This window comes from Mobula hypostoma, chromosome 21, assembly GCF_963921235.1.
Source record: "Mobula hypostoma chromosome 21, sMobHyp1.1, whole genome shotgun sequence".
NCBI classification, from domain to species: domain Eukaryota; kingdom Metazoa; phylum Chordata; class Chondrichthyes; order Myliobatiformes; family Myliobatidae; genus Mobula; species Mobula hypostoma.
Genome location: NC_086117.1, coordinates 50,147,418 through 50,170,454, shown reverse-complemented (window position 1 = coordinate 50,170,454; position 23,037 = coordinate 50,147,418). Strand labels below are relative to the sequence as shown.

Below are 23,037 nucleotides of genomic sequence, written 5' to 3'. Positions count from 1 at the left end.
AGCCTCCTCCCCTGATGGGAGTGAGACAAACAGTCCCTGAGCAAGGTATGTGGGTGGATCTTCCATGATGTTACTGTCACTTTCTGTGTATATATATCCTTGATGGCAGGTAGACTGGTGCCGGTGATGTGCTGGGCAGTTTTGACTACCCATTGGGATATTGAATACAGAGGTTAAGACATCGTGTTACAGTTGTTCAGGGTATTAGTGAGATCTCACTTGGAATATTGCATACAGTTGCCATGCTTTAGGAATTAATTAAGTTAGAAAGGGTGCAAAGAAGATTCACAGAGAAGTTTCTAGGATTGGAGGGTTTCACATAAGGAGGGACAATAAAGGCTGGGACTGTTTTGCTGAAGTGAGCGATGGTCTTATAAAATCATAAATAAGGAAAATGGTCACATATTTTTCCCAGGTTAGGGGAGTCTAAAATTAGACGACGTAGGTTTGTGAGAGAGGAAAGCTCCAAATAGGATCCGAGGGGTAAGCTTTTCCACATTGAGGTACTGGTTAATGGAATGAGGTGGTAGCGGCAGATACAATTAAAATGTGTAAGAAGCATTTGGACGGGTTTATGAGAGAGGGGTCAAATGCAGGGGAAAGGGACCAGCTCAGCACCTTGGTTGACATGTTTCTGTACTGTTTAACGCTGACTCTACTTAGAATGCAGGAGAATGAAACTGTTTATCAAACTTGGCACTTGTAATATCTGATTTTAATTGTAGAGTACTGATGCACAATAACAAACAGGAATTCCGGGTGTCATGTTCTGCAATTAGGATTGACAAACAAATTTGAAAGTACTGGTGTTCTTGTCTGCAAATCTGTTTTAATTGTAATTGTTTACCTTCAGTATCAGATCTCAAGGGGATAATTATCTCTTATGTTTTGTAAATAAATGTTTTAATGAGGAAGCTAATTAATTGTTATCCTGAAATTGGAATTTGTCCAGATTTTTTTTTCTGGTGAACCTTCTGTGTGATGTTTTTGAAATCTGCACGGCTAGCAATGTAATACAGTTTCATCCTCCAGTGAGAACTGATTCACCTTCAGTTTGTTGGATATTTTAAAAATTGTAATATCGTTGTATTTGAAAATAATGAATTCCTTACGTATTTTGCAAATTAAACTTGAACTACTGTTTCCCTTTTAATTCACCAAATTTACGTTATGGAAACCGATGACCTTGGAATAATTTTTAAAGCAGCACAGTCATTATGAGATGTTAAAGGGCATGAGCACAAGAGTTCAGCATGCAGGTGGTGGGTTTATGGGCCTGTGCTCTATTGTTCTGTGACTATGATCCACATAAGTAAGTTTGTGAATTATCTGTTAAACAGAGGGTTGCTTTCCACATATTGTATTTTGTTTATAGAATGACCAGCTGTGTTCAGCAACAACACTTCTAAAAGGTTCTGATAACACTTGCTGAGGGAGTTCATCAGAATAGCCCCTGAGATTTTTGAAGCAATTAACTATTTTGAAATCTTAGCTGCTGCTAAGTTAACAAATTTCGCAACACATGCCGGTGATAATAAACCTAATTCTGATAGTTTTGCTCAAGTTATATACCTGTCAGTAAATGCTCGGTTTATAGCTCACCTATGTAAATTGCCTCTGTCTATATAATTGTGTTTTCCATTTGTATCTGGAACAGCCACAAGTAAAACTCCAATAATGCTGCATACAGAGTACTTTGGGGCTAGACTTATTCTCATTGAAACCTATTGAATATTGAAAGGTTTAGGCAGAGTGGATGTGGAGAGGATATTGGGGGAATCTAGGACCAGAGGAGACAGCCTCTGAAAAGTGGGAAGTCCACTTAGAACAGGTGAGGAGGAATTTCTTTAGCCAAAGGGTGGTGAATCTGTGGAATTCATTGCCATGGACAGGTGTGGAGGAAAGTCATTGAGTAGACTTAAAGCAGAGGTTGATAGGTTCTTGGTTAGTCAGGGCATCAGAGGTTATGGGAAGACAGGAGAATGGGGTTGAGATGGATAATCAGCCATGAAGGATTGGCAGATCACACTCTGGGTCAGGTGGCCTACTTCTGCTCCTATGTCTTATGGTCTTATAGACTTGCATATTTTCCATATATTGGATATTATTAAAACCCCACTGTGCTTTAAGGTCACTTTTTTGGATATTACTCAGCGTTGTAACTTTTTTCCAGTGAACCAGGAAGTTTAAAGAATGTAAGGGAGCCGAGCTTCCAGGGAGTGGAGGAAATATTACATGTGAGCCAGATGCTGAACTAATGAGACCAAGTAGATTATTGGAGTGTCACTGCATATTGAGTCTGCTGTCAGTGCCTTGTGTCCAGCCAGAAAGGTATCAGTCTATAACCCTCTTAAACCCACACAAACACTTTAAAGTTATAAATGCAATAGCCTTGAGGTCATTGGTCTGAGGTTTGGAGAACTTGTTCTAAATTATACCCAAATTGTGGTGCATTGGATCCAGAGTAACAATTATTTTGTTCTTCTTTACACTTGTGTACTGGAAATGACATTATGCAGTCTTGAATCTTGAACTGTTTTAACAGGTGATATTTTTGGCATATGTTTAAAGTGGAATGAGCAATACTTATTTTTCTTCATGGGTTTCCATGCAAACTTTAATGGGCAGTTTTTGCTAAAGCTGCTTTATTGGGGTATTCAGGTTCACAGTTCTGTAAGATGCTGAGTGTTGTCTTAGTGGTGTTTATTTGCTTAAGTCTTGACAATTTGTCATTACAACTGAGGCTGTTGAGCAAATGTAGTTTTTTATTTACAGTGCCTTGAAAGAGTACTATTTTCACATTTTGCTATCTCATTTTCTAAATTTATATTATATCGAAGTAAGATATTTCGAAGCTAATCTACAAATCATTATGCATCGTGTCAAATCAAAAGAAGAATTCCAAAACCTGTCAACAAATTACTAAAAATTAAGAAACAGAATTGAGGCTGAAAAAATATTCATCCCTTTTGTAATTACTACACTAACTTTCCTCAGGTGCAATAAACAACATTACCAACTCACCCAATTAATGTAGAAAATTGGAGCATCACTTGTTCTCAATGAATTCAGAAGAATAAATACCACCGCTCTCTATAAGGTCCAATAGTGTGGTAGCTTTTCAAAAGACCAAACCAAAATTAAGACAACAGAGCAATCAATGCAAGTCAGGAAAATGATAATAGAGAAGCATAAATCTGGAGAAGGGCACAAGACCATATCAGAGGCATTGAAGTGATAAGTTTCAAGACTGCTTCAGTGTGTAAAGATTAAACTTTGTACTGGTTCTAACTAAGAGTGTGAGTGCCTAGCTTCCCTGAGTTCAAGGAATTTTCACAGATTGTCAAGATAAATCTTCTGGAGACATAAGAGAAAGCAGTTGTTGGAAGCTGGAACAAAAACAAGTTGGTAGAGGAACTCAGTGGGTCAGGTAGCATCTGTAGAGGGAAATGGATAGTCAGTGTTTTGGGTCAAGACTCTTCATCTGGACTGGAATAGATAAGTATCCTCCTGTCCAAGGAGAAGGAGCATGATTTGAATAGTAAACTGAAGAACAATTAACCTCAGGATCTGATCCTCTGTTCTTATAGAACCAGATTATCAGAGCTGGACAACATTTACCTCTCAGCTTCACAGAGCTGTATACTTAAAGAATTCTTTCGGCTCTCACTTTGTAGATTTGTCAAAATTATATTGGCAAATCTGTTACAAATGCTATTCCACCTCGAATGTGGGCAGAATATAGAGCGATATCACCATCTTTGTTTAGACAGCTCACAGTAAACATTTTGGTGACAAACCAATTATGAATGTGAAATATCCTCAGGAGGATCAATTCCATTAGTGTCAAAGGGCTTGAAAAGAGCCCCTTCAGCCCATCATTATCTGTACCAGCCATCAACTGCCTGTCTTAAACTGATTTTGTTTTCAGTGCTCACCCTGTGTCTGTCTTTCTCACGGTCTTTTGGTACTCATTTTTATAACAAAATAAATTTTATTCATAATAAAAAAAATTTTTAAGAATAAACCATTCAGTGTCTTTTCATTTTTACCTACATGGCCAGGGCTTTTGATACTGTTCTACTACACATTAATAACACTGGTGCTACTTCTGGCATTCTGGGGTCGTGTACTAATGACTACAATAATTGAGGAGCTCCCTCCCTCTCCAGTAGGAGAAGAACCTTCCCCACCAAAGTACCATTAATGTAGGAAGTACATGCTGTCACTACTCTCCTCACTACATGAAGAATCAGAAAGGCTGAAACACCTCATTTCAATATTAATGGGTTTTGAAAATGAGAATGATATTGGACTACTCTGGATTAATTCTTGATGGTATCACAAAGAAAATGCTATCCAGTGCAAGGCTTCTCATTAATTGAGCAGTATTGGAATTTATGTAAGTGTGTAAGCTATGCCATTTGTCAGAGTATTAGAGTAGGAGTGAACTACACGGACCCTCAGCATGTTTTGCTGTTCTGTAATATCATGGCATGTCTGATCTTCGCCACACTTAGTCTGTTTCCTATAATCTGTGACTCTCCTAAAGTCAAAATGATAATGCTCCTGAATCAATTCACCTGTCCAGTCACCATAGCTCTCTGCAAAAGAGAGAATTCCAAAAATTCATAGCCCTCAGTGCTGCTTAATTTGGCAAAGCACCATTCTGACAGTCTCACCTGTACTTGGTTCCCAAGGGAAAGCATTTTGGCATTTGCCTCTCAGAGCTTGTTTTTCAATAAAATCCCCTCCTCCTCCTAAACACTATATGCACAGCCCGACCATCTCATGCAAGGAATTAATCCATGGCCCTTCTCGAAACTCTTACTGATACAAGTATATCCTCCTAACACAAGACTGAAACTACACATTAGCCAAGAAATATTTTCACTATTGCCTTATACATTTGAAACAAGTTCATTGCAACTTCCCAGCAGAAGACCAGCATTGTTCTGATATTATGGTGCTGAGTATTTCATTTTTTTTGTTTAAAATATTGTTTTAAAGTTAAGTCAACGCCAATCAAGTATTACAAGCTGATGCAACATGAGATTAGAAAGATTTGCATTTTTTAAAATGCTGTTCTCCATCTGGTTGAAATTAGCTATCAAACTTTAAAAGAACCTATTAATTTGTGGTCAGCAAGATCTGACAAACAGCGACAAGGTCTTGATTACATAATCTGAACTAGTGATGCATTTCAGGGAATTGATTCTGTCTAGGTTACAGAAGGAGCCCCTTGCATACTGAAATCGTGCACAATCTCCCAAAAGCAGAATGAACTTCCTGTCTGAAGGATATGAGTTTGATAAATAAGCACACAATCCAAGGGGCACAAGTCCTTTGTATTTCCCTCTGTCACGCATGACAAGTCAATGCATTTACCTCCTGTCAGTTTTGGCACTTTGTCATGACGGAATTGTTTCAAGAAAATCACTGAGATAAATTTTGTTGTGTGCTCTGCAAGCTTGGAATCTGTGGAAAGCGTAAACTGTAAAGTTTTATTCAAAGGTTGATTTCATTGGCTCTGCTTGTATTTGTCTGTAAAATTGCAACTGTTTATATTTGAAGAACTGATTACTCATTGGCAGTGTATTAAAGTTTTTAGATTCATTTTCAATTATTTAAATCTTGGAGGGGTTAGGTGCAAGGTTACAACTCACACTGCCTTTTTAAGTTCTTCTAGCAGAAACATGATTAAAACTCGGTATCCTGGTATATTGTACCTGTGTTTCCAAGTTTCTGTACTTCTATGATTAAATTTTATAGAAAATGTTACTAAAACTTTATCGATTGTACATGGCTGTAAAATGTTATAAGAAAGCATAGTCTTAGTACAGGAAGCAGTTACACCAGTGAGAGGGTTGAGATCTTAAAAGGGGGCAATTTACAAGTAGGAAAGAATTTCAAATGTGGAGCAGTTAAGCCAGATGTTGGTGTTGGTCACCCAGATAGGATCATATCTGAGATTTGATTGATACTATTTGGCATTTGGGATCTCAAGGAAAGTCGCTAGGAGTACTATTAGCAAGCAGCAGGAATTCTGCAGATGCTGGAAATTCAAGCAACACACATCAAAGTTGCTGGTGAGCGCAGCAGGCCAGGCAGCATCTGTAGGAAGAGGTGCAGTCGATGTTTCAGGCCGAGACCCTTCGTCAGGACCCTTCGTCAGGAGTACTATTAGAATAGTGGAGACTCTAGGTAAAAAGAGCATGAGTGAGGTTTCAGCGTAAAGGTAGGGTGGATGGGGTAGATATTACAACAGAAACCTGCCTTTATGTCTTTAACATGACAAAATGCTCCAAGATGATTGACTGTAGACTACAAAACAAATGTTTTGGACATATGAAAAGCTATCATGAAAAAAGAATCAGAATCAGATTTAATATCACTTTCATATGTTGTGAAGATCTATTGTTTTGCAGCAGCAGTATATTGTAATACATAATAAAACTATAAACTGCAAGTATATATAATAAAAAAGAAAAGTAAGTACTGCAAAAAGATGGGAAAATACTGAGGTGGGACTCATGGGTTCATTGTCCGTTCAGAAATCTGATAGTGGAGGAGAAGTCGTCATCCTGAAATATTGAGTGTGTGTCTACAGTCTCCTGTACCACCACCTTGATGGTAACAATGAGAAGAGGGCATGTCCTGGGTGATGGGGGTTGATGGATACCGCCTTTTTGAGGTACTGCCTTTTGAAGGTGTTCTGAATGCTGTGGAGGCTAGTGCCCATGATAGAGATTGCTGAGTTTGTAACTTTCTTCAGCTTTTTCCAATCCTATGCAGTGGCCCCTCCATACCAGACAGTGAACTACAAATTAGAATGCTCTCCATGGTACATCTATAGAATTTTGCAAGTGTTTTTGATGACATTCCAGTTCTTCTGAAACTCCTAATGAAATAAAGCTGATTTTGTGCCTTGCTTGTAATTGCATCAATATATTGGGGCTCAGGATAGATCCTCAGAGATGTTGACATCCAGGATCCTGAAAATGCTCCCCCTTTCCACTTCTGATCCCTCAATGTGGACTGGTATGTGTTCCTTTAAGTTCCACTTATAAAGTCTGCATCAATTCTTTGGTCTTACTGATGTTGAGTACAGGGTTGTTGCTGCAACACCACTCAACCAGCTGATCTGTCTTGCTCCTGCACGCCTCTCGTCACCATCTGAAATTCTGCCGACAAAAGTTGTGTTGTCAGCAAATTTATAGATGGTGTTTGAGCTGTGCCTAGACACACAATTGATGGTGTAGAGAGAGTAGAGTAGTGGGCTAAGCAGGCATCCTTGAAGTGCATCGGTGTTGATTGTCAGCGAGGAGGAGATGTTATTTCTGATCTGCACAGACTGTGGTCTCTCAGTGAGGAAGTCAATTAATAAAATTCCTATCTCTACAGGATCGCTGTCAGCTGGAGAATATACTTACCCATTCCGGTTTCTTCTATCAGGTAAGCATATATTTGTGTATTCTAAGAGATGTTAAAATTGCATAGATTAACATTATTGATTGGAGTGATATTTTTGTCATAGAATGTCAATGACGGAGCCTTTGTCTTTTATCATAATAATTTGTTTTTAGAGGAGACTGCTTAAATCTTATTGTCCTATTCCTGGGATAAGTATTTGTTCCCAACCCTGTTGCTTCTGTAGTTTTTCTTGTGTTTGATGCAGGTTGTTATTTTGATTGTATAAAACCCTAGCTGCATTTTCTCTGGATTTTTTCTTTCTATGTCTTTCTATATATGCACTTCATATACTGGGAATCCACTTTTGGATATTGCTTGTGGGAACTTACTGTAAAATAACTTTGTACTTAAATAAAGCTGATTGTCTTAACTTCACACAGCCATCTTGATTACCTCAATCTGCACTCATCCCATTTATGAACAAGACTATCTAATCACATGCTAACTCAGATTTTATTTTATAATGCCTTGAAAGGAGAGAAAAGAGAGCTGCATAGAACAGGACAATGTAGCACTGGAACATGCACCAACCGTGATACCCCTCTAAGCAATCTCATTTTCCTGCACATGTCCCATTTTCCTCTCTATTCCCTGCCTGTTCATGAGTCTGTCTAAACGTCTCTTCCTCCCCTAGCAGTGTGTTCTACACATTTAAATATGCACATATTTGAAACAAAACTTGCCTCTCATATCTTTATCTCTGCTCCCTTGTATTGGACCTTTCTACCCTGGGGAAAAGGATTGACCATCTACCCCATCCATATGTTATAATTTTATATATATCTGTCAGACTGCTTCTGGCTGTTCAGGCTTGCCAAACTTCTCCATGTAGCTAGTTACTGTCCAATCATGGCACTATCCTGGTGATCGTGTCTTGGAGACTCTCCAAAGCATCCGCATCCTCCCTGTATTGTGATGACTAGAATTGCGCACAATACGGCAAATGTACCCTAACAAGAGTTTCATGCAGTACTTTTGTACTCAGTGCCACAACTGATGAAAGCAAGCATGCTGTGTTCCTCCTTTACTATTCTATCTACTTCTGTTGGCACTTTCAGGGAGTTGTAGAATTGCACTCCAGGATCCTTCTGTACATCAGTGCAGTTAAGGATCTTGCCATTTACTGTATACTCTCCTCTTGCAATTTATCTCTCCAAATGCAGCTCCTCATAGTTTATCCAGATTAAACTTCATCTCCCATTTCTCCACCCAAATTTCCAACTGAACTCTACCTTGCTGTATCTTTCGATAACCATATTTTGTGGTCACTATCCACAACTCCATCAATCTGCAAACTTGTTAGTCAGGCAAAATTTACTAATCTGATGAAATAATTTTAAGTTGCAAATCCTGCTGTAGTACAATAATTTGTATTATACAATAATTTATACTAAGGCAATGAAGTTTGTAAATAGTCTTTAAGAATCATTAACCTTTTGCCGATTTATAAATTTGAAGTTGCATGCAATTCTCATTTATTTTCTTCCCAGCTGATATTGGGAAAGGTTGGGTATCAGCTGTCTCACCATTTATGGGTAGCTGATACATATGATTTTGATAATACTAATAGAAGCACCCCATCATTACTCTTCCACATTTAATCAATTAACAAAAATGTGAATTAACCAAAGCTGTTTTTTGACCTCTGCAAGTGTCTTAAAATAGGAAATTTATTTCATTCCTTTTTCTGTTCCTTCATCTTTCCAATCTAGAGTTAGGTTCTGCAGATAATTACTAATCTAGAGCAATAGTTACCACATTTTTAAGTATGTGGTATCTCCTTGAAAATATTGACTTGGGCATTCACTATTTGAACTTTTAACAAAATATTGTTCATTTCCCAAAAATTAATAGTGTCAGCACATCAAAAACCTTTATTATCGTACACTGTTGAAACTTTAGTGTTCGTTACAATATCCAACATCTGCCTGAAAGCTCAACAATATTTGCAAAATTATGAACAGAGAATGATTCCAGTGATGAAGGTTTAAGTTATGTTGAATAAACCAAAGAAGTTTTGTTGTCCTCCTCAGAACAAATGAAAAGGCATCTGTTTAAATGTATTTGCAGTCATAGAATGTCTAGACAGTGGATAAAGAAATATTTTTCTCCATTGATGGAAGAGCCAAAAACTAGACAACCTAGAATGAAGGTGATTGGAAAAAGAACCAAAAGCAATTCTTGCAGAGAGCCAGCATGGATTCAGTTGACTGAATGGTCTCTTGTGTGGTAACCTTGGTGATTCTGAAAGACTGCTGAGATGAAGTACACTGTTATGCAAATGTCCAGATACATCAACATTGTTTACAGGATGAGTTGGGCAGATAGAATTAAAGCAGAGATCATTTAAGATCTTGGGGTATGATATTAAATTGTAGAATTTAGGGTTCTAATGACAGCATGCTTTGGGAAGTGTTGCTGAACATCCATGCTTTGGAAATTGTGTTAGCAGAGCAGTCTAATTTTTTTTGAAGATGATCACAAAATGTCAAGGAATGATTGACAGATCAAGTTAGGTTGGGATTGGATCATGTGTTTTTCTTTCCCTTACCAAAGATAAGTGTTCTGCAAATTCTGGCCAATGGCCAATTAATGTTCCAGATGTGACTGAACTACATAGAGGTTGTCCATGTGTGTAGTCGCTCAGCATTCACTATCCACAGAGATATTACGAATCTCCCAGCCTACTCCTTGTTCTCCCAGAATTCATTCTAGGCATTGCCGGGTGCAACATTGCAGCATTTTGGAGGAAAGTGTGTAATTATTATTACCCAGAATTAAAATCTAATGGTCAACCTAACGGTTTTGAACAGTCTTGTAAAAGTATCCGAGCAGTCTAATAGTGTATGGTTGCTACAATCACATGGTGCACAGAGGATACTTTAGAGTTTCTGCATTCGCAATCAAACAGTGAGCCACTCTACCCTCTATGAAAGTCTGACACCACAGTTACAAACACAATCTCTTCAAAAGCAATACACCAAGAATGAACCTGGGTTTGTAATTGATGTTCCAAGTCAAGCATAGAATAGAGAAGGAAAAGGCAAAAATTGCCTCCTGTAGACCTGTGTGCATCCTGCACCCCAGGATAGATAGTGAAGTCAGACAGCAGAGAATGCTGCTTCCTCAAATCTCCAACTGCCCCACTCTCAGTCCTGACGTCTGGAACTATTGGATGGAGTTTGTGCATTCTCCCTGTGGTGGCATGGGTTTTTCGTGGTTCTCCGCCCCTTACTCCCACATCCTGAAGTCAGGATGATTGGATGGTGAATCGACTACTGAAAATTACCTCCATTGCAGGTGTGTTGTGGACTTAATGGCATTTGAAGGGGAACAGGTTACTATGGTATAAGTGTGGACTGGAATTGATGTATTACTCCAAGAGCTGGCGTAGACTTGATGACCAAGACCCAAATGTTATACAGCTTCAGATACATCTTCACTGGGTGAAGTTACCTCTGCTCTACCTTAGTTGAAGCACATTTCCAGAAATACCCAACTGAGTAGAAAGTAAGCCAGTTGAGGATTCCAACAGGGGATATAAATTCTTGCTATACTGCATTTGCATGGCAGTTTGTGTAGCAAAGTTAATAAAATTATTTATTTGTTTTTTTTATGACCTTAAAATACATTTAAAAAGGATTGTAGTAACTATGGTCGTTGACTATGACGGAATTACAACCACTTAATTTGTGTATATTTTCTTTCAAAGCTACGATACCTACTTCATTTGAAGGTCCCTTTGGGAAGATAAGCTATCGCATCAGGGCTACAATAGAAACTGCACGATTCTCTAGAGATTATAGAACTGAGAAGGTGTTTTACGTTCTTAATCTGCTCAATCTGAATGAGATCAATGATATTGAGGTAATTTGATGGTTTGAACATACTTGCATATATTGCATTTAATTTGTATACTGCTAAGTGAAAATGTATTCCTGTAGTCATTATTGTTCCATGGAGTGCAAGTTTTCTGCATGGAAGGTCTATAAACTGTACACATATGGGCAGGGCATAATAACTTTTTAATGTAAACTAAAGTGAAACAAAGACTCTGATAACCATCCTAACTATAAGAAAGAATTGTTCCAATTACAAAAGGCATTGATTCTGCGCCATGTCCTTAAGGGCTTAGCAGGTGTTAGATTAAAATTACATATTTAAAGTTTTCCCAATGTCACCTCTAATTTTCTACTCTTTGCCCCACCCACCCCTGGAATATTTTAATGTTTTGATGGAGCTGATTGGGCCACATATCACAGCAGCAACATCTAGATCTTAATTACCTTATCAGTCTGTGACTGGAAGGTGAAGATTATGCTGGGCAGTTATTGGAGTGTGTAAGGGTTGAGCTCAGTGTGTATCTTAACATCTCATGGAATACCAGCCTTTCTGTTTTTTTTTAACCTTTCTGTTATGACAATTATAATGTACCTGTAAGGAGTTAATTTGATTCAAGTTTTTCATTGTGCAAAGTAATATTGCTACTGTAAAAAGAAGGAATCTAGAGCAGGTTGACTATGAGCAGCAACCTGACTTAAAGCTAAAGGGTTTGGCTTTAGTCTCTGTAGAAACTGTGAAAGCTGTAACCACTGGCTTGTTCAATTTGGTCTGGGGAATTGTGTATCGTAAAATCAAGCAAAGCTTTTGGTGTAGTCTTCGGAGAATTGCTGTTTGAAGTGCTAATCATTGCTCCAGTTATTAGAGTTGGAGAGTCATAGAGTAGTAGAGCTTCATAGGTAGCAGACGTGAGACTTGCCCAGTCCTCCGACCCATTATGTCCGTGTTAACCTTCTTTGCTCACCTAGAATAATCCCATTTGCCTGGAGTACATCCATGTCCTTCTATCCATTGCCAATCTAGTACTGTACCTGTCTAAATGATAGGTTATAGAGAGAGCTGGTGGATGAATGCTTTTCTGCACTGTAATCCATAGCAAGTGATATTTACTATAGCGGTTGCTGCTCATAATATGTACAATGAACTTGAATGAGAATGTCTGGGGTATGGTTAGTAAGTATGCAAATACATTAATAATTGGTGGAATCATAAATAACGAGGTTTTCTAAGGATGTAGTGGGATGTACATAGATCTGCTGGAAAGCTGGATGAAATAGTGACAATTGAATTCAGTTAAATGTAAAGTTAATACGTTTTGGATGGTCAACTTATGGTTAGACACATGGTGTAAATTGAGGGGATATTAGAGTGGCGAAAGACATTTTTATATGTGTGCCTCTGTAGGCCAAAACATTGAGTGTAAGAGTCAGGATGCCATGTTGCAGTTGTACAAAATGCTGTTTGGGCTGCACTTGGAGCAGTATAATTGGAGTAGTAGCGGTTCCAATCACACACGACAGGAGACGGTAGCATTCGAGGTTAACCAGAATCTGCCTGGAATGGAGGGCTGTGGTTCCAAGGAGATACTGAATCGAGGATAGAAATACAAGGCACAGCTTTAAGAGAGGAAATTTTTTTTAAGGAGATCTGAGGGGAATGTTCTTTGACACAGAGGGTGATGGTTATCTGGACCAAAAGATTGAAGACGTAGCAGAGGCAAATGCTATTACAATATTTAAAAGGCAGTTAGACAGGTAGTCGGCGTACCTGACGCCGGCCCCTTTGGCCTGAGTCGACGTAGTAGTAGTGGACAGGTACTTGAATTGGAAAGGTGTAGAGGGATACAGGCATAATTGAGCAAATTGGATTAGCATAGGTAGGCATATTAGTTGATGTGCACAAGGTCACTGTAGGAGGAGCTATAGGGACTTATTTCTGCACTGTATGTTTCTATAATTCTATGAAGTGATTGAATTGTACTGCTGTACCAACTCTGCCAGTCAGATCCAGATAGCAACCACACCGTGTGTAGAAAGCTTTGCCTCCAAATTTACTTTAAAACTCCTTCCTCACACCTTAGACCTACACACTTTTGTTCTTGATACCATTGAAAAAAGATTAACTATCCAACCTATTGATGCCTACACGTTTCTTTGTATAATGCGGTGACCAGAACTGTACACAATACTCCATATGTGTCCTCACCAGGTTTATAGAGCTGCAACATAACTTGCCAACCTTTAGATTAAATGTTCGGACCAATGAAAGCAAGTATACATATGCCTTCTTTACCACCCAATCCATTTGTGTTGACACTTTCAGGGAGTTACTCCCCAAGATCCTGCTGTATATCAGTGCTCTTCAGGGACTTCCCATTTACTTTGCTCTTGTATTTGACTTCCCTAAGTCAAATGTAAGAAGATTGTTACATTCTAACCAAGTACTCCTCACACCTGTCTGGATTAAACTCCGTCTGCTACTTCTGCACACCTATCTCCATCTGATCAATATCCTGTTCTGTCTTTCCACAGCACTGCCAATTTTTCATCTGCTAACTTACTAACTAGTCTACCTGTGTTTCAGCAGAGATCCCAGCACTGAACCTTGCAGAACACCACTGGTAGCTGACTTCCAATCAGAATAGCACCTCCCCACCACTACCCTCTCTACAATGACAAGACAATTTTGAATCCAATCTATCAAGTCTCTGTAGATACCATGTAACTTAATCTTGCAGGTTGGCTTACCATGAAGGACTTTTTCAAATGCTTTACTGAAGTCCATGATTTACCATGGAAACTACACCTACTGCCTTACCTTATTCAATTATCTGTCACCTTAAAAAAAGGCTCATTTGTCAAAAAAGGCTCAGTCAAGTTTGTGAGATGTGACTTACCCTGAATAAAGGCGTGATGACAAACCCTAATAAGTTTGTCAATCCGATCCCTAAAAATCTTAAATAATTTCCCTACTGCTGATGTAAGATATACTGGCCTATAAATACCTGGACAACACACAAAATGCTAGAGCTCAGCAGGTCAAGCAGAATATGGAGAGGATCAGTCAACTGTTTATTCCTCCAAGCATTTTGTGGTGCTCAAGACTTCCTGCATCTGCAGAATCTCTTGTATCTCTAATTTCCTGTGTTGTCCCTGTTACCTTTCTTAGACGAAACAGTGATGTTGGTTATTCTCTTCAACTCTCTGGGACCGTGTCTGTGGCAAGAAGGCCCCAGAGAGCCTGCCTGAACCTGGGATAAATGCCATCAGGCCACCTTAATGTTCATAGAGACCCAATGTACAGTAGCATAATGGTTAGCATAATGCTATTACGGTGCCTGCGACCTGCTTTCAGTTCCCATTGCTGTCTGTATGTTCTGCCCGTGACCACTTGAGTTTACTCCAGGTGCTCCGGTATCCTCCAACATTCCAAAGATGTATAGGTTAGTCGGTTAATTGGTCACATGGGTGCAGTTGGGTGGCATGGACTTGTTGGGCCAGAAGGGCCTGTTAGCATGCTGTATTGCTAAATTACAATTCTGTCCTTCTACCCTATACTACCTCACTATTCTCCATGTCCTTCTCTTTAGTGAATATTGATATGAAGTACATGTTTTGTTGCTCTAGCATTTCCTCTGACTGCAGGCATATCTCTCCTCCTTTGTCCTTAACATCACAAGGTGTGGCAGGAGAGAGGCAACATTTTGCTGGCAGCTAACAACAATGCAATTGCATACTTGAGATCTGACCTTTTAAACCTGAAAATTGCTGTGAAAACTTCCAGTAAGTAATGCGCTTTTCAGCAATTGTGTGAACCTTTGGACAGAGCCAGCAGACTTGAGCAGAACAGACCTTTTAGAAGGTGAGCACAGAAGTTGGAAACATTGGGGAGACCTCCACTGTGCCAGAAAACATGGTTGCCAGGTAGGGCTTCAGGTCAGACTGAAGCCCAGGGTCTTATGACCCTCTCCCCAACCCCCACCCCCAGCATCCTCCTGACTAATGTGTAGTCATTAGAAAACCTCCACATGATGGTGACATCATGTAAGGGACAAAGCTGCAGTTTCTGCTTTATAATAAACTTGTCATGGTGAATGGACATGGTGGTCCTGTCTCATTTTGCTCATCCTAAACTAGGAACACCTGGCAGTGAAATGCTGTCCATTCTACCTTCTGCAAGAATTCCTCACCATCATCCTGACTGCAGTCTATATCTCACCTCAAGCCAGCACGTGAAAAATGGAGTGCTGTTATCAACAAGAACAAACTGCATATCCTGGTGCTTATCACATTGTTGTGGGAGACTTTAATCAGGCTAACCTGAAGTTTCTGCCTAACTGCTATCAACACAACACCTACAACATTGAAGGATCCAACACACTTGACCGCTGCATCAGTGGTGCCTATCTTGCCTACCTTGCTGTGCCCCTCCTGCCTGCATACAGACAGAGACTGAAGAGCACAGCGCCGATGAGGAGGACTGCAGAGAGTTGGATACAGAGGTGGAAGAGTGAACTTGGGACTTCAAGTCAGTGGACTGGACCATGTTCAAGGAAGGATTTGACACCTGACCTAAATGAACTATCCACATTTGTCATCGACTTCGTAAGGTCATGCATTAACAAGAGTGTACCAACACAAAAATTTAGAGTCCATGAATCAGAAGCTCTGGATGAATGAGGAGATTCATAATTGGCTAAGGGCTGGATATGTGGCATTTAGGGCTAGTCATATAAGAACTCCAGGTATCACCTCTGGATGGTCATTGCAAATGCAAAGAGGCAATTTCGAACAAAGTTGGAATCTCAGACACTCAACGGCTGTGATAGGGCTTGCCCAATATTACTTCTGAGATTGGTTAGCATAAGTGGAGATAACCCATCTCTCCCGGATGAGCTCAGTGCCTCCTTTGATAAGCGCTGTGACACACCCACACACGAGTACCCACATCTCCAGATGACCCTATATCTCAGTATTTGTGGCTTATGTGTAGCATCCTTCAGGAGGGGGAATCCACGAAAGGCGTCTGGACAAGACAGTTTACCGGGCTGACGACTTAAAGATCTGTGCAGACCAACTGACTGCAGTATTTGTACATAAAGTTGACCTCTAGCTTTTACTGTCTACGGTTCTCATCTGCTTCAAAAAGGTATCTTGTACCAGTGCCCAAGAAGAATGTGGTGAACATCGACTACCATCCGGCAACTATCATGTCAACAATGATCAAGTGCTTCGAGAGGTTGGTTGTGGTGTGAGTCAGTTCCTGTCTCGGATTACCTGGATCTGTTCCAATTTGCCTCCTGCCACAACAGGTTAACAGCAGATATCATTTCTCTGGCTTTTCACTTTGCTGTGGACCATCTGGGCAACAACAACTCGTCAATTGCAGCTGAGCATTCAACATAGTCATCCCATTCAAACTCAACATGCTTCAAGACCTGGGCCTCTGTACCTCAACTCTGTAACTGGATCCTCAACTTCCTCATTGGCAGACCTCAATCGGAATGGATGAATGATAACATCTCCTTGAAGACCATCGGTACAGGTGTACCTCGAGTCTACATGCTTAGTTCCGTGCTCTCCAATCTATACACACATAAGTCCAGCTCCAATGCCATATACGAGTTTGTTGACAATGGCGCTGTTGTTGGCGGAATTACGGAAGGTGATGTGTCAGATAACTCGAGCGAGAGAGGTCACCTGGTGAGTGGTGCTGCATGTCAGAAAAACTAAAGAGCTGATTATTGACTTCAGGGAGGGGAAGGAGGGTGAATATGTTCTGGTCTATATTGGTGGCTCAGTGGTAGAGTCAGCAACATTAAATTCCTGGCTGAGTACATAGATGCAATCGCGATTAAGGTGCGCTAGTGTCTTTCTTAGAGGGCTAAGGAGGATTGGCGTGTTACTGAATGCTCAAACAAACCTCCACAAATATACTTTGAAACTATTCTGACTGGTTGTATAATGGTCTGGTATGGCACTTCAAATGCACAGGAACATAAGGAGCTTCAGGGTGTGGAGGACTTGGTGCAATACATGGAATGCAGTTTTGAAAAAAAAAGATTCCAGATTGAATGGGTTGTCAATAAAGAGAGTTCTATGGCTCTGGGCCTTTATTCACTGGAATTCAGAAGAATGGGTGAGGGGGCCGAATTGAAATGTATCGGATGGTGAAAGATCTTGATAGAGTGGATGTGGAGAGGATGTTTCTTATGGTGGGGGAGTTAAGACCAGAGGACACAGCCTCAAAATAGAATGGAGATGAGAATCTCCTTCATCCAGAGAGTGGTGAATTTGTGGAATTCATTGCTGTGGAGGTCAAGTCTTTACGAATATTTAAGGCAGAGATTGATAGATTCTTGATTGGTCAAGGCTTGAAGGGTTATGGGGAGAAGGCAGGAGATCGAGGCTGAGAGGAATAGTGGATCAGCCATGATGAAATGGCAGAACAGACTCGATGGGCCAAATGGCTTAATTCTGCTCCTATATCATATAGTCTTATTATGGGCACATCCCTGCCCAAAACTAGAGGTATCAAGAAGGCACCATCATCAAACATCCCCACCGTACAGACCATGCCATCTGTCACAGCTACCATTGGCAGGAGGTACAGAAGGCTGAGGTCCCAAACCATCAATTTCAAGAGTAGCTGTTTCAACTATTTGGTTCTTGAACCAACTTGCATAACCCTCATCACTACTCAGCATCATATTGGATTTTGTGAATAAAACATGCGAGAGTCATTTTATGTGCTGAACAAAAGCCGCAGCCCTTACTTCCATCACGAACAAACCCAAAGGAGTTACCTTATGCTGACGTCATTATGTCAGACACCGTCTCTTAAAATGAATACAACAACTCAGTGACTGTGTGTATAAATTATATGGAACAATTTCTATTATGAACATTTTAGGTGTCATCTGTTACCTATTATATCCTACACAGCACCCCCCCCCCACAGAATTCAGCAAAACTGACACTGAGAGTCTGTCTGGAACTCATTTGAGCCACTAGGCTGGGGTCCCATGTGCGTGTTTGGAGTAACAGCAGGCTCTTGGCTCGACCGGGGTGTGCTGACACGTTCGTGGTCATGTCATGATGCAGAGGATATGCTAGTGGAACGATCCAATCTTTGTGGGCTGGTTTAAGGTGATCTACAGAAATACATTCAGGTTTAGCCTTCCTATCTACAATAAAAATCTTATCACACTGTTCCGAAACGCGGAATGGACCATCGTGAAGGGACTTAAGCAGGGCGTTGATGTGCATCAAGCTGACAAAAAATGAGCAGGGTAGAACATAGGTCAACCAGAAGGCGAGTGCTGTATGCCATGATGTGTAGGAATGTGTGTGAAACAATTGAGTTTACTGAGGAGGGCAGAATGCTGCTAACTTGTTGACCAGATGGTTGTCCTGTCAGAAATAAAATCGCCCGGCCCTAGTAGCTGCTTCACAAACACCAACTCAGCTGCGGAGGACTGTAGGTCTTGAGTCGTTCTGAGCCCCAGCAGGACCCACGGGAGAGAATTGTACCAACACTTGCCCGCCAGGGAGATTCTCAGAGCAGCCTTTAAGGAACGGTGAAACTACTCGTACAGGCCATTGGACTGCGGGTCATACTCGGTGGTGTGATGCAGTTTAACGCCGAGGCTCTTAAGCTACTGCGACCCAGAGGTCTGATGTGAATTGGGGGCCACGGTTGAAAGAAATATCAGATGGCATACCGAAGTGAGCAACCCGGGTGTTGATGAACGCCCAAGCCATGTCCGCAGCTGTCGTCAATGCTAGAGGGACAAACTCAGGCCACCTGGTGGTACGGTTCACAATGATAAGGAGAAGTGTGAAACTGTGGGGTGGGGGAGAAGACCAACCAGGTCCACATTGACATGGTCGAACTGTCACTCAGGGAACTTGGAAGGTGCTGATGGTGCCTGAACGGGACGGTTAATTTTCACCTGCTGACACACACAACACACGCTGCACTCCAGTCTTGCACATCCTTTAAGGCTTTAAAACAACTAGTTTCTTGGAAGCCTTCTTACTCAGATGCGAAAGGCCATGAGTGGAGTTAAAAACGGTACGCCTCCAGTTCGCAGGCGCTATGGGGCGAGGGCAACCAGTTGTGACATCACACAGGAGGGAAACTCCTGTGTCCCTGAACTTGACATCAGCCAAGCGCAGCCTGTGACTGCTGTCCTGTAAGCCTGGACCTCTACATCAGTAGATAGATAGCTTAGTCAACCCTGATGTGTATGGCACAGACGCGAACTGTGAGAGGCAATCAGCCGTAGCATTATTTTTCCTTTCAATGTGCTGTATATAGTCATGAATTCTGAAATGTAGACCAGGTAGTATTATTGCCGTGCAGACTAGAGGTCTGACCCTTTTGCTATTGCGTACATGAGGGGTTTGTGGTTCAATGAATGTTGTGAAATACCAACCCTCCAGTAGAAAATGAAAATGGTAGGCGGCCAGGTCGAGACCAAGAAGTTTGCAGTCAAAAGTGCCATACTTCCTCTTTTTTTGGGGGGGCGGGGGGAGGGTGACAGAGCTGCCAGCTGAAGAAGACAAGCAGTTACCACATGCCTCCAAACAACTGTTCATGCACAGCACCCACAGGATAGTCATTGGTGATAACTGTAGGTGCATTGGGAAACGGGTATGCCAGTAGGACATTCAAATGCTCCAGTCATGTCTGCGGACCACTCAAGCATGCAGTTAGGGGCACTGCCTTTAAAGGTACTATACAAGGGGAGTATAAGTTTAGCAGCTCGTGGAATGAAACTGATAAAAAATTCACCAGACCTAAAAATTCTTCAAGGGCTTTGGTAGTGCGAGTCAGCAGAAAGTCAATAGTAGAGATCCTGAACTGGCATTCAGTGGGGTTAATAATCAGCCCAGGTTGGCTTAAGCACTTGAAAAGTGTGCGGAGATGTGATAAGTGTTCAGTTTTAGATATGCTGGCGGCAAGTATGTCATCCAGGTAACCAAAAAAAAATCCGGCTCTTTTATCACAGAGTCTTAGCAGTCACTAGAAAGTCTGTGCGGCATTTTCAGCCCCAGCAGTGTGCACAGGAACTCAAATAGGCCAAATGAAGTTTTGGGAACGTCCTCAGTGCACACATGAACCTGCTGGTAGCCCCTGACTAAGTGTACTGTAGAAAAAAACTCTTTCTGACTAAATGCGCTGAAAAGTCTTGAAAATGAGGGACCGGGGTAGTGATCGGGCAGTGGCGGTGGTAGTCGTCGGATGGACGGCAACCACCATCAGTCTGAAGGACCATCTAGAGAGTTGAAGCCCAAGGGCTATTCGACCTTCTTACAGTGCCAAGCATTCCCATGTTGGGAAACTCATCCTTTGTACTGACCAGCTTTTCTGGGTCCAGTGCCTTGACTAAAGAGTCCCAACTCACTTTAGTTTGCCTGTCCAAAGTGTTTCAGAAGGGGCAGCCACAAGATACTCCGGCACTACCTACCTGCCCTTCCTGGTGGTTACCCATCTGTTTAGCTGAACCTATGCTATGACCACCTCTATTCCTATCTCTAATGCGCTGCATCATTTATGCAGCTCAGTGAACGTTCCTGCTGCACCAACCAATCTACGAGATCTGAAATGAGCTGCAGCCAGACACACTTTCTGCATATATAGTCATCAGGGGCACTTGGCTTCTCCCTGATCTCTCTCGTGCAGCACTGTAGCAGATAGCTTAGCGCAGCGCTTTACAGTACTGGCAACCTGGGTTCATTTCCTGCCGCTGTCTGTAAGGAGTTTGTACATTCTCCCTGTGACCACATGTGTTTCCCCTGAGTGCTCTGATTTCCTCCCACAGTCCAAATACGTACTGGTCAGTAGGTTAGTTTGTTATTGTAAATGGTCCTCTGATTAGGCCAGGGTTAATTTTCAGCTTGCTGGGCTGCACAGCTTGAGGGGTAGAAAGGCCTATTCTGCACTATGTCAATGAACAAACAAATCTCACGGGCACACTACTTAATGTTGTTACTGCCCCTTTAATAAACAGTGAACTACAAAGAAGGGAAATAAAACTTTATCTTGCCTTCCCCACCAAAGCCCACGCTTCAACCTCAAACTAGCGCTTCTCAAAATGCTGCTCTGAAATGACCACTCCAAATGAACGTGCTTCCCTCTTATTAATCAACTCTGCCAAAATGAGCAGTTGCTTACCTGTAACTTGCACTCCCCATGACTAAGGTCTTCTAATCGGGCAACCTCCTTGTGAATCTTCTCTGCACTCTCCCCTTCAGTGCAACCTCATAATGTGACAACTGAAATGCACATAGTAATCCACAAGTGCAGCCTGTTGTGATTCATTAAATGGTAACACCATTAGGCCATTGCAATTTGATAAACATGGTTGAGTAATGAGCCCAACATGAACTGAAATTCTGTCTTGCTGTTTATTTATGACCTGTACAGAGGGGATATTTGATGGGCCTTCTTGACACCTCCATTTCTGAGCAGGAATGTGCCCATAATAAGACCTAAGATATAGGAGCAGAATTAAGCCATTTGGCCCATCGAGTCTGTTCTGCCATTTCATCGTGGCTGATCCATTATTCCTCTCAGCCTCGATTTCCTGCCTTCTCCCCGTAACCCTTCATGCCTTGACCATTCAAGAATCTATCAATCTCTGCCTTAAATATTTGTAAAGACTTGACCTCAACAGCTGCCTGTGGTAATGAATTCCACAGATTCATCACTCTGGTTGAAGAGATCCTCATCTCCATTCTAAGAGGAAGCTCCTCTATTCTGAGGCTATGTCCACTGGTCTTGGACTCCCCCACCATAGGAAACATCCTCTCCACATAGACTCTGTTAAGATCTTTCACCATCTGATGCATTTCAATTATCTTTGTTCTTTACCCTCCCTTCAATTATTCCTCCTCCTTCAACTCAGTTCTCTCCATGACATGTTAAGAATTAATCATGTGTTAACTCTATTGCCTGCAGTGGAGGACAGCTTCTGGTTTGAGCTGGAAGCTAACTGCAGAAGCTTTACTTGGGGTCCTTGAAACTGGAAGCATTTGGGTGGGAAGATTTAGTTCTCACCTCAGTCGGGGTTGTGTAGCAGGTAGTTCTCTTTCCAAGTGACCTGAAAGACTTAATCAAATATCTGTATATGAACAGATGCTATGTCATTAAAAGAAATCAAGAGAACCTTTGCCGTGGAATAATTTATCATCACATTGTCATATTTTTGAAAATAACTTTTGAAGCATTTATTTCTTCACAGCAACCAAATATTGCAACTGTAACCAAGAAGTTTAGCTACCTGATCGTGAAAAGTGGGATTATCACTTTAACATTGAGCTCTGATCTTAAAGGATACACTTCGGGTCAAATCATTCATCTTACAATGGACATCCAGAACAAATCTGGGAAGGATATAGGTAATATTATCGCCGGTCTCATCCAGGTAATCTGCATTGAATTCTAACACCCTTGAATTTTAAGTCGCTCTTTACTGACATGATTGCAGTGCCTCCATAATTACTGAAAAAAGTTAACAAAAGCAACTTCCATTTATGGGAGCATTTTCAGACAAAAGAATATTTAGCTGTGTCAGGAGATGCTTTGTCAGATGGAGAAATTTTGGGAGAGGATTCAAGCTTTAGGCCTTCGAAGCTGAGGCATGCCTGTTATAGACCAACGTCCTTTTGCACATCAGAAGGTCATTGATGGATCTGTGAGAAAGAATAGAGTATA

General features: G+C 41.1%; 1 protein-coding gene across 1 annotated transcript in view; it reads left to right on the top strand.

Moving 5' to 3' along the window:
• The window catches only part of arrdc1b (arrestin domain containing 1b), an 81,128-nt gene that overhangs the window by 41,929 nt on the left and 16,162 nt on the right, over positions 1–23,037 (top strand). The window contains exons 3-5 of the mRNA XM_063073970.1: positions 7,405–7,455; positions 11,186–11,340; positions 22,565–22,747. Of these exons, the coding sequence (XP_062930040.1) occupies positions 7,405–7,455; positions 11,186–11,340; positions 22,565–22,747 (389 nt within the window). The remainder of the gene's footprint in view (positions 1–7,404; positions 7,456–11,185; positions 11,341–22,564; positions 22,748–23,037) is intronic.